The sequence below is a fragment of the Cetorhinus maximus genome, chromosome 1 (genome assembly GCF_964194155.1).
Source record: "Cetorhinus maximus chromosome 1, sCetMax3.hap1.1, whole genome shotgun sequence".
Lineage (NCBI taxonomy): Eukaryota > Metazoa > Chordata > Chondrichthyes > Lamniformes > Cetorhinidae > Cetorhinus > Cetorhinus maximus.
This window is the reverse complement of record NC_135879.1, coordinates 42,765,359-42,778,535: the sequence shown is the minus strand read 5'-3', so window position 1 is coordinate 42,778,535 and position 13,177 is coordinate 42,765,359. Positions and strand designations below refer to the sequence as shown.

The 13,177-nt window shown below is 38.0% G+C and overlaps 1 protein-coding gene across 6 annotated transcripts in view; it reads left to right on the top strand.

Moving 5' to 3' along the window:
* Window positions 1-8,504, top strand: part of rapgef2b (Rap guanine nucleotide exchange factor 2b) — a 534,998-nt gene extending 526,494 nt beyond the window's left edge. For 5 of the 6 annotated variants that reach the window (XM_078540424.1, XM_078540432.1, XM_078540414.1 and 2 more), the window contains one exon: window positions 6,815-8,504. In XM_078540424.1, coding sequence (XP_078396550.1) covers window positions 6,815-6,821 — 7 coding nt within the window. In that variant the 3' untranslated portion in view covers window positions 6,822-8,504. The remainder of the gene's footprint in view (window positions 1-6,814) is intronic. The other variant, XM_078540458.1, reaches the window with a different exon arrangement.
* Window positions 8,505-13,177: the final 4,673 nt, after the last annotated feature.

Here is a 13,177-nt window from a genome sequence, read left to right as displayed (position 1 = left end):
GGCAGGATATGACGAGTGGAGTCGCACAGGGGTCTGTACTGGGGCCTCAACTTTTTGCGATTTACATCAATGACTCAGATGAGGGGAGTGAAGTCATGATAGCTAAATTTGCAGATGACACAAAGATAGTGAGGAAAGTATGTTGTGAAGTATGTTCTGAGGTGCAGAGGAATCTAGGTGTTCTAGTACATGAGTCACCAAAAGTTAGTATGCAGGTATAGCAAATAATTTAAAAAGCTAATGGAATGCTGCCCTTTATTACGAGGGGGGTCGAACATAAAAGTAAGGATGTTATGCTTCAGTTATACGGGGCATTAGTGAGACTGCACCTCGAATAATATGTGCAGCTTTGGTCTCCTTATTTAAGGAAGGATGTAAATGCATTGGAGGTGGTTCAAAGGAGGTTTGCTACATTGATACCTAGAATGAGTGGTTTGGTCTTATGAGGAAAGGTTGGACAGACTGGGCTTGTTTCCACTGGAGTTTAGAAGAGTGAGGGGTGACTTGATTGAAATATACAAGATCCTGAACGGCCTTGACAAGGTAGATGTCGAAAGGATGTTTCCTCTTGTGGGTGAGTCCAGAATTAGAGGGCATTGTTTTAAAATTAGGGGTTATCCTTTTAGGACAGAGATGAGAAGAAATTTTTTCTGAGGGTTGTGCGACTTTGGAACTCTCTGCCTCAGAAGGTGGTGGAGGTGGGATCATTGAATATTTTTAAGGTAGATAGATTCTTGTTAGACAAGGGAATCGGATTAGATGGGAATTTGGAAATCGAAACACAAGATCATCAGCCATGATCTTATTGAATGGCAGATCTGGCTCGAGGGGCTGAGTGGTCTGCTTCTGTTCCTATTTCTTATGTTCTTACCATCCTTTCATGTAGAAATGCTTCACTCCTGGAAGGCCAGGCTCTAATTTTTAGGTTATGTCCCGTAGTTCTAGAGTTCCCAACCAGCAGAAATTGTTTCTGGCCATCCGCCCATTAATATCTTGAAAACTTCGATCAAATCACCTTTTGATCTTCTGAATTCTAGGGAATGCAACCCCAGTTTGTATAATCCTTCTGTAATTTTAACCCTGGAGTCCAGGTGTTATTCTAGTAAATCTATGCTGCACTCCGTCCAGAGCCAAGATATCCTTTCTAAATGTGGTGCCCAAAACCGCACGCTGCACTCGAACCGTCAACTGTGTTCCTCTCCGCAGATGCTGTCAGACCTGCTGAGTTTTTCCAGCTATTTTTGTTTTTGTTTCATGGTCTAACCAGGCCTTTGTATAGCTGAAGCATGATTTCTAATCTGTTGAGTTACAGTCCTCTAGATATGTTGACCAGCATTCAATTAGCCTTATTGATCATATTTTGCACCTATCAGTGATCTACCCTTTTTATGACCAAAGTGGATGACCTCATACTTGCCTCTGTTGTTATCTGTTTACCATAGTTTTTCCTTTTTACTCTATCTTCCATCTACATTGCTTACAATGCTGGATATCTCTGTGTCATTGGCAATCTTCTAGCCCATCATCTCAACCGTTAATAAGTACAGTGAATAATTGAGGCCCCCAAAACTAGACTCTGGGATGCCACTAGTCACACCCTGCCAATTAAAGTACCTATTCTTCCTACTCTGTCTTCTGCTAGGCTGGTATTGTAGGGCTAGAAATGTTCCAGACCCATTTTCCAAAAGAAACATGGATTGTGTGACAGACATTGAAGGGTCAGAGCTCATGCAAAATTGGGCCTTGGGTGTGATAACTGCAGTGAGCTGCAGACCCATTCATGCCTTCAGAAACAGCTCACTGGTCATGGTGGGACAGATTTGACTGGGTGTCTCCCTGAACAGCCTTTGGGTAGGTCGTAAGAAAAGGAGACATTGTGAGGGCCAGTAGCAGCCATCAGAAATCCTGTGGAGCTGGGAGGAGCACTCCTGCTTCTCCTGGCTCCATATGAATATAAAACAACCTCTTGTCACCCGCAACAACAACAACAGGAACCCCTGAGTGCAACAGGCTCATCAGGAAGGGGTCTTTAAATGTGAATTAGGTCCCTCATTAACAGATGCAACATATCTAAACCAGAGTGCTTGAATGTCGTCCAAGGCCAATATGAAATGGTTCGATATTTTTTCTCCCCATTCTCTGCTTGGAAAATGGGCCTAGATCAATTTTGATGCCATGCCTTCACATCTACCTGGTGGTGCAATACAGGCTTTTCTCATCCCCATCCAAAGCTTGAAAACTTGGCATTTTCACCTTTCTAAAGTCTCCCGAGAGATTCTAATAAACTGCTAATTGATTAGTCTAAATCCACCAAACAAAATAGTATTTAGCAGTCCAGTCCTAGGAATTTTGAATAACTGAAGTTGAAATTGACTTAATGTATGAGTGAGCAAAGAAGAAAGGAACCAGCAGAAGCTGGTTTGAATAAGTTTGTGGATGGCAGTTCGGATTAGACTGTAAACTATAGTACTAGTCAGATTTATTGAGCATTAAATTAATAAATGAGTAGCACTAAACACAACAGTAGGCGCAATTTTAAAATTAGATCTGGAACATTCAGCTGAAATGAGGAAGCATTTTTTCACACAACAGCTACCCTAAGTTAGGAATTCTCTTCTCACAAAAGACTGGGTATGTTGGCTTAATTTTCAAAACTGAGATTGGCAGATTTTTATTAGATCAAAGCTTATGAATCAAATAGCTGTGTTGCTATTGATCTCAGAGATACTGTTGAGTGGTGAATGTCTTCCACAGAGACACAAATGAACAGAACCGATATTGAAAACGTTCTCTTTCAATTCATTACAGCGCTACTTATAAAAGAACTGTTAAGCTTTACCCAAACACTGGTGTGAGAAGCATTATTAAAACCAGAATTAGGTTTAACAGAAGAAAAAAAAAACTCAATTCCCATTAAGGAGCTGAAAAAAGTTCAAGTAGATGAAGCCATAAAAAAAAAGCAATAGCATTTTAATAACAGAATTATGGAGTATGAGAAAAGAACTAACGATAAATTTGTACAAACCATTGGTAAGGCTCCAGTTAGAATACTGTGTACAGTTTTAGGTGCTCCATTATAGAAAAGGCATTGAAGAATGCAAACAGCATCACTTAACAAGATGATGTTAACAACAGAAACTAGTTGCGAGGAGAATCTTGAGATGTGGGACTATTTCCACTGGCACAAGAGGCAGACGGGCCTCTTTTAATTTAAAATGGTCACTGTCTCAGAGTAAGGAGTGAGGTTTGGGAAAATTCCTTCCACAGAGATTTGTTGGAGCATGGAATACCACAGAGAGTCATTGGAGCAGAGACCATTGCAGCTTTTAAGAGAAAATTGTCTAAATATTTGAAATAGAGATGGGTCATTCCAGGATAGAAATTAGTACAGGATTGCTCTTAAAAAAAAAGTAGTCAGTGATATATGGGACAAATAATCCCCTTCTGTGCCACGAACTTCTGTGTTTCTAATTTGAGACTGCTTCATACTGGAGTTGAGCATTTAAGTGTTCAGTGTCTTGGGATAAACATGCCTCACCTTAAGCAAAATAATTCATCAAAATATATGAAGGGAAAAATACAGGTATGAATTTTTTTTGAATACATGTCTTGGATTGAAATATTGGCATCATATAGTTAAGGTAATACTTTTCTTGGCATTAGCATCAATTTAGCATAATTTTAGTGTGGTGGGCAGGCTTTTTTAGATGGCAGGGCGGGAAACTGCCCCACCACATTAGGGTTGGCGGGGAACTCATCTCCACCAATACTGGCTACCCCACAGCCATTTAACACTCCGAGGGGCATTAATTGCCTGGAGACAGGACTTCTGCCCCTCAACTCGGAAGGAAGACCTGCCTCAGAGAGCTGTCAGCCGTTCTTATTGGTCAGCAGTTCGGTAGTGCCAGTAGCAGCAGTGGCCAGGACTGGGACTACAAGCAGATCCCAGATTCAAAGTCTGGGAGTCCAGGACTGGTAAGTATGAGTGGTCTCACAGCAGGGTAGGGAGCTGAGGACCAGGGAGAGAGGACTGGGGGGTATTGATGGAGAGGCCAGGGTGGAAAGGGGTGGAGGGAGCACCCGTGGGGGCAAACTTTTATTGGGGGGAGGGGAGTGGGGGGGGGGGGGTGCACACGATGTATAAAGGAGGCCATGGAGGGAAGCATCCCCTTCCTGCCGGAGGCCCAAGCAGCATGACTTGCTGGGTTTCCCTCTGCCCCTAAATTCCTCCATCAGCCTCAAAATTGAGGCCAGGAGGAAACGGACCCTTAAGTGGTCATTAATTGGTCACTTAAGGGCCTCAATTAGGGAAAAGATGGGTGGACCAGCGTAGGCCTCACCTGTCCCACCATAAAAATCCAGAAAGTTTGGGGTGAGCATGAAGACAGTGGAAAGGCACCCCCCGCCCCGCCCACCTGCAAACCCACCTGCATAGGTGACCATAAAATTCTGCCCGGTGATTTTGTTTTTACTGCTACATAAAAATCTGTCCTGCCAATATATTAATATCACATTTTGGTTCTGATATTATAGTACATGCTGAATTCTGGATTTGCACTCAATACTGTCTTTGTTATATAAGTATATTACAGCCATATAATCTTTTTGGAACAGATCAGTTCAAAGTTTTTGAAGAGGGTATTCCCTCCAATCCTGCAAATACCACATAGGCCAGTTGAAGAGGAGAAATTACAATCCCCGATCACATAGCGACCACAGAGACTCAGGCTTCCTTTAACCGGTTTTATTCAAGCATATGCAAGGGAGCCGCAATCATTCCTGAGAATGAAGACCCAGCTCCCAGATTGATTACATTTCCTTACTTTTGTACTTTGCATTATCACAATACATTTGAGTATATTTGAATATATCCAATCGTTAACCGACACACCGGTCCCATGTTAAAACTATCCTATTGAGTACATAAACATATGATTTTGCTAACCAATTATTCTAGAGGGTGTATACATAATTATATTATCCAATCAAAATTAAAACAGGTACGCAAAGACCTTGGTTCTCACAACTCAAGACTGCTTGTGTTTCATCAAAGCCCTCTTTGTCCATTGTATGTCTTCCCATATCTAAGCTAAAACCATCTGCCCCTTCCCTATGTGAGAGGGGAGTACACCTAATCTAACTTATGTCCTTTCTTGTGTCTCTAGTCTGACTCTCAACGCTGTGCAATTTTCATCTGGTAGTCGCCAACTCTTAATACGCCTAGCAACCATGTCTGCCTGGAGATTTTAAGTGTTCTTCAGTAAATTCTTAGTGTTCTATTTTAGCATTTTTAATTTTCTCCTAACAGTTTTAAATTGTTTGCTCTAGTTATTCTCCACATATCACTAGGGTAATCCACATATCACTAGGGTAAGCCCACGCAACCAGTGATAAGTATTATAAAATCAACACCCATAAAACCACCCCAAAATAACATTTATATTATTTCCCTTTCTGACACAGTGTGAGTTTTCCTCCTAGGAAAGTTTCTTTCCTGTTATCAAAGCATAAGCACCCTCAACCTGAACCAGTCCTATTCATAAAATACATACTTTCTTATGATTGTTAGACACATCTAGTGTCTGTCTTCAAAACATGATTAGAACTCTGCATTATATGTCGCCAGCTTTTGCTGAAAAGCCAATTATAGGTGATTTAATAGTTGCAAAGGGATTTCACAGCATTACACAACCCATTAAAGTTGATTCAAAGAACCAGGAGTATAGCATTTGCAAAAATTTTCACTGAGCCTTCCCCACACTGTCACTGCAACTTAAGAAGAAGTTTAAACCTAATGGAAGTGGAGCTCTTGCCAAAGTTACGGTGGTGGAATGGAAGAAGCTCAAAGGAAATCTCTGATGCTTAATCCTGGCCCTTTGCTAGTAAGGTCAAGACCTGAATGATCTGCTGAAAAATTAGAGAAAGCCTAAGTAGAAACTTCATATCATTCTAGCTGTAGCACATCCCAGCATTTTAACATACTTCTCTTGATCCTTAAGTTGCCATTTAGGGTTTATGAAGAGTTTGGTAAGCTTCAGCACCTATATTTATTTCTTAAACTTTATTTTTACAAGGGGTGATCCCACTTAAATTGCTACTTTCTGCTTTTAAAGAATTATTAAATCTAAGGAAATCATATTTAAATATTTAACACAAGTACCTAGTTGCTCTGTTCTCGCATGTTTTTTATGGCTTTTGCTGCAGTCCTTGGTACTGTAAATCTCAACATTTTGTCATGTTTCTCTGACTTTATTGGTGAGGTGGAGAGGAAGACTGTTGCTCTCCTAGTTTTCTTGATTTGTTACTTATTCTTATATGTGAAGAATACTTATAATCAAAGAAGGAAGACCTTGTAAGGTGGGTAATCTAACTCCTCTTGTTACCTTTTAGGAACAGTATTCCACCTCAGTTATGACCAAAATTTGTTATTACTGTCAGAAGTATTGGCCAATGCAAATGGAATGATGGGTTCATCATCGAAAACAAACATGTTAACTTAAAGTTTTTTTTTCCCTATTGGATTCTGGTATTTTGTTGCCATTGCAGTTGTTAGGTGAATTTCTAGATTATTCTGTTTCTGAAATATTATCACAATCCTTGCCAAAAACTACTTAAGAGGACCAGAATGAATAGCCACTTGTTTATTTTACCTATGCTCCCTACCCAGAAGGTTTCGAGTGAACTTGTAAACATGTGCCTCAGAAAATCATGGGGACGGATGTGGTAACTTGTTTTTACTATTGTTGATGTGTGTACTTTTAATTTTATCTATCAGAATTTTAATTTGATTTTTTATTTAATTTTGCCTTAACAGAAGATGAGCAAGTTTCTGCAGTCTGACCAGAGTTCACTTCCTGCTTTTTTTTTTTGTTTTTGTTGCTTCGTGATACTACAAGCTACATTTTGGACAGCACAACAGACCATCCAGATGTAGGAACCATGGAAATCTCTTGAATGAAATTCCTGATGCCACTTGCCTCCTTCCCTGCCTTAAAGCAGCATGGGTCTTTTACCCCCGCATGTGGAATACTGTGAAGAAACTGTCCTGGCACTTTGGAACTGTGTTGCTTTAAATGCACAGAGCTCACTCTACAAACAATTCCTGTTACTACCCACCATGAGTGCACAAGAGTTTGGGTTTTGTTATGTTCACTATGGAGTTGCTCTTGGTGCTTTCTTTTCATCAGTCCAGAACTTTTTACATTCTTTTGCTGGACTTTTTAGCCATGTTAGCACACAGTCATTTAAACAAAAAAATGAAGTTTTTAACAAGAAACAAATCATGCTAATGTTTTTTGTACAGTATTTCAGCTAATTTTTGAACATGTTTTATTCATTTTTGGGCACAGAGCTCCAGATAGATTTTTAATTTATGTTGACATTTTTTGATTAAATACTGCTTTAGAGAGCAAAAAATGCTATATCTCCACAATTACAGTATTATTTACACTTATAACTTATATTTTTTGTTGTAGGGTTTATGAGATAGTATTTTAAATAATTGAACTGTATGGCATTGCAGTGGATGGCGCTCTGTATCCCAGAATTATGCTGGCTAGTTCTTCCCTTTGTCAAAAATTATAATGCCCTCCTCTTGATGATAGGGTCACCAACGCTACTTTTTTTTTAAAGAAAAGCCTTAATTTCCTGTCTAAATACTTCAGTACATGGTTCAGCCTTTGTAATCTGCAGTATGTACAAGGAAATTAAGTTATTTCGTGCTACTTGGCGTATCACTGCATGTCTATAATGAAGACTGAAACTTCAAAGCAAACCACCCTCTGCTGCTATTTAAACCTTCAAGTTACTGAGCTGGCAACAGCATTTTTGTTGTCATTCTCCAGGCACCCAGTGGTGAAGGCTGCCAATATGAGTAGCACTCAAATGTGAGAAACGGCTACTCTTGGTTTTTGTTTTTCGTATTTTTGTTTTCCACTGAGCTCAGCTGATCATATTGATCAGTAGGTAAACTTAGTTTCACTTGAAGACTGCAGTGTTTTCACTGTATTTAAAGCATCAGTGCTTTATTTAACTGTCATAAAATAATCATAGTCAGGCCCTATATGTTTGCAGATACTTCATATGTCAGTTATGCATTAGTAATGTAACTGTATTATGCATAATTTGCCAGTTTCAATATACAGTCAATGGACATTGTGTGCATATAGGCAGACAAAAATAAATCATAGTTATATTGAAGAGTTGCACAAATAATATAAACCTAACTGTAATTGTAGAACATAGAACTGCTAATCTCATTTCAACAAATCTGTGATGTTAAGTGCAAAATGTATGATTAACTGGTGATTTCCTCATACTTTTGATACTACTTGTACCTGTATGTCTTTTAGAAAGACAATTGGTGGAGTCTGTATCCCTTTTGTATTTTTAATACAATAATTGTACATAATGGTTATATTTTTGTTGAGAAATGGTAGAAATGTACTACGTTTATGCCTCTACATCCAGTTTATACAGAGCTGGGAATAAATATAATTGAGAAATGCTGTTATTTATTTATGGAAGTTTGTAACCATTCTTATTGGGACATAGGATACAGGACATATGGTTGTCAACTCTCCAGGATTGTCCTGGAATTTCCAGGAATCAAAGGATTAATCTTAAGAGCAACACTGTGACAAAAATCATAGAGACATTACTTCCATTTATTAGTTACAAAAATATTAGAGAGTGGGGGAAATGTCATTCAAAAATGATCCAGTCAGGTACTAAAAAGTCCCATTATTTGAAATGAATGAGGGGGTTACTGGCAGTCTCAATAACGAGTACATCTTTTCAAAGTTTAGGCACCTGGCGCCTGGTTTCTGCTTATTGTCCACAGTACAATGTTGATTAAAGGAAATCCTAAATCTGAGTGGTGACAGCCATTACTGCTGCTCCCACACCTGGGTTATGGTATGTCTAGCAGATTAAGGGAAAGAACAGGTAAGCTCTGCTCTGAATGAAAAAGCATAGCACCTTGGCAAATATTTCCAAACAAGATCCATTGGAGAGAAATGATCAGATTCAAAACTACAAGGTCATTTATCAAATGATTTCTATTTATAATAGCACAAATAATGCATTTTCTACCCAATCCATAAGGAAATTTAGACAGTTTATGGACATAGCCCAATGCACCGATTGGATTTTTAACTTGAAGAATTTTCTTTTTATTAAAGCTACAATTTATTTTTATCGGTTCATGTATGTGGCTATTGTGGATTATTGCCCATCCCTAATTGCCCTTGTTCAGAGGGCATTTAAGAGTCAACCACATTGCACATGTAGACTAGACCAGGTAAGGACGGCAGATTTCCTTATCTAAAGGACGTTAGTGAACCAGATGGGTTTTTATGACAATCGGCAATGGTTTCATGGTCATCATCAGTCTTTTAATTCCAGATTTTTATTGAATTCAAATTTCACCATCTGCCATGGTGGGATTCAAACACGGGTCCCCAGAGCATGACCCTGGATCTCTGGAATACTTGTTCAGTGACAATACCACTATGCCACCACCTCCCCTTGATAATATTTACGAATTAATAATGTCCTCAAAAATAAGATAGTTTATTCGCTATATTGGTTAAGAGTAAAATTGAAACCAGGGGCCTTATTTTCCCGATCGAAGTGGGAGTCGGGAGGTGCGACTGATCCCATGTTATGATTCTGTCTCCATCTCCAGCCTGCTAAGAAGTGAAGTTTTCTTACGATTGAAGTCTTGATTAATCTGGAGGCAGACCTGCCACCCTCATCGGCAGACCCACACCAGGTGTGGAGCTGGGGTGACTCCAGAGCAGGAAGGTTAAAAAGCCTGCCTCCATTCCCAAATACATTGGCATGATTCTTCCATTGGATTTAGTGGAAAACATAGAGCTCTATTGAGAAAGCCTCAAAATGTACTTAAAAGTAAATTTGCTAAACAATGAACAACCCCCCTCACCCCACCCCCAACCCACCCATTTTCCACTTTATAAGCCTATGAACTCACAAGTCCTGTGATAAAAGTTGGAATGCATCCAAGAGCCCATAAATCCCCCAAATAAACAATTTGACTCTTAAGAGCAGCTGTGTAAACTTAAACCAGTATTTATAAACACATTATAAAAACTGGAATGCATCCAAGAACCCATAAATCCCCCAAATTAATAAATTAAACTCAGAACTACTAATTTCAACAGCTGCCTAAACTGAAAACATAAAAGCATTCAAAATTAGAAATTGTTACTTATTTTACTAATCTACACTTCAATACTGTAAAATTTACTATTTATGTCACAGACGTTTCCACGTTTACTATGTTGATCTTTTACTTGTCAGCTTGCCAGTTGGCAGAATTTGGAATAATTAACAGCAAGAATCTGGTTGAATATTCACTTTTATGAGTAAAAGTCTCCCAGTTATTAAGTTGTACTGCTGCCATTCATATTTCCCCATCAGAGGGTGTATAAGCAACTGCCCCAGTATCTGCCTCCAACTGTCCAAAAAAGGGTGTACATGAGGAATCAGGTTGCTGTTCATTGTTAGTAATTCATTGTTTTCCTCATTACGCACAAAGCTAGTAATTCCAACAAAAGCCCGATGATGTGAAGTAAAACTTTGAAAAATACATTGTTTAATGGGTGGTTAAATTTTCTATTCAAAACACTATCATGACTCATCTTAATGATCACAGATACAAATCATGCTACATTACTGTCATAAAACTATAATATTTTTCATAATATTGTAGGCTCATGGGTGTGAGTGTCGATGGTTCTGTCTGTGTGACTGATTTAATTGAATTAGAGTCAGATAGACTGCAAGGTCGAAATTATCAAGAGTTAGGTGTAAAGCCTAATCTTCTCATAATAAATACAAATTGCAAAACTGTTGTGATAGAGTGGCCAAGTTTCCCTTGTGGATTTGGTCAGCTTGGCACATATCACCTGCCACATCATAACAGTATCCATAATTTTCTGATGAACTGTAAAGGAGGCAAAACCATTTTACTACCTTTTAAAACACTCCTTGCCTCCTGGTATAAAACCTGACAGCTGCTGAATCTTGGCTGCTTTAGTGAGCTCAACACAATATAAATGAGCTTGTTAAACAGGAGTGAGACTGTTCGGGCCCTTGGGGGAAAAACGCACATGGCAGAAACAGAGGCGAGATTTCCAGTCTTTAGATTTGTCATCTCATCTCTGTTTTCATCTGACTGGGACAGGAAAATTCCAGCTCAGACATTTGAGATACTAAATTTCATTCAAACACCAGTAATTTACAACATTACAGATAAACAGAAGAATTGCACCCAGTGGCGATAATGATTGTCACTTTCGTGTCTCTTCAGTCTGCATCTACTCATGATTGATCTAATATACAGGAAATATTGTGACAAAGGGGCAAATTACACTATATCACACAGGAAAATACTACGTTCAACTCTACAAATTAAATGTGTTTGCAATGTTAATGGCAGATAAATAGAATCATGAAACAGAAGAGAAAACAATAAAGAGCTAGAAATAAAAATGGTTTATGACAAATCAGAGACTGATATACTTAAGAATGTGGTTCAACAATGGCTGATAAAGTAAAATTTGCAGGATTGCAGATGAGTTTTAAAAAAGTGGGAGCGATAGGAAAATTAACGAGGTGAGAGCAGCAAATTGGCATATAGGTTTATCCCTATTATAGTTAGCTGCCTGTTAATGTATAGCATTCAGATGCAACCAACGCATAATGCATTTACGTTTCATTCTTGAGACTTGATATGGCAGTGTTAACTATTGTATAAAATAATATTTTGAAAATCATTATTTTTGACAGTTGTCTGAATACCATTCAAAATGTGTTATTTAGAATTTTATAGCATAGAAACAGGCCATTCAGCCCAACTGCTGTTTATACTCCGTAAAATGCTCTTCTCTCACCTTATTTCATTGTTCCCTATCACAATATACATCTGTTCCTTTCTCCTTTATACAATTATCTAACTTAATATTATTGTTGACTTTCAAATTAAATGGTCAACACTAAAAATGTGAAATACCTGCACATATATAACTTTTAAAATAATTCCTTATTGATTTTTCTATACATTTGAAACTCCCAAGGTAAGTCATGTAACATAACTGAAAATTTGCACAAACGCAACTTTCTTATCAATTGTAAAACCAAATTTTTTATATTGCAATAATTTTATTCATTCAATACAAACTGAACATTAATTTTATTAAGTTTTCTGTAATTACAACCTATTACTTTTTGAAAAATGCTAGAACATAATTAGTTTAAAAATAAATCTTGTTTTTGGACAGACCTCCAACTGATGGACAGTCACAATCTGCATGGACAGTACAGATGCTCTGTAACTTTTCTAGCTCATTATCCAAGAACCCTGTCTAACTAAAATTGAATCAGATATAGAGTTTGTACAGAGTAACATGTTGGACAGAATGCAGAGAGTAGGGGTAAAAGGTTCAGAATAGCAGAAGTTGGAAAATTAATATCCCACAAGGATCAGCCAGATTTACTGCTTTTCACAATTTATATTAATGATTTTGACTTTGAAGTCAAAAGCACAAATTCTAAATTTATGGATAGTACCAATTTATGGGGGAATAATCAATAGTAAGGAGTTATGCAACAAATTACAGGACATCTATAATATTGCAGAATGGGCATATAAGTGTTAAACGTCTTTCAACACAATAAACTGAGAAATTATATTTTGGCAAGAAAAATTACAAGGTCGTATATAATCTGAATCTAAATTGAGTAGAAGAACAAAGGGATCTAGGAGTAAAAACACATCACTAAAAGTAGCATTGCAGGTTTAAACCAAACCAAGCTATAGGGTTTCTTGAGGGTGAGAAAAAAAACGTCAAGAAGTTATGCTGAACTTGTAGGGAACCTTGGTTAGACTGCACTTGGAATATTGTGTACAATTCTGGTCACCATATTATAAAAAGAACATAAAGGCACTGGAGATGGTGCCAACAAGATTTACAAGGAAAGTACCAAAACTGAGAGGTTGTATCCACCAGGAAAGGATGATTAGGTTAGGTCTGTTTTCTCTTGAAAAGAGAGGCAGAGGGTTGACTTAATGAACATCTTTAAATTTTTGATAGAGACAGAGAGAAGAAGAGGACATCAATATAAGATAGCAATCAAAAAATTAGGTAGATAA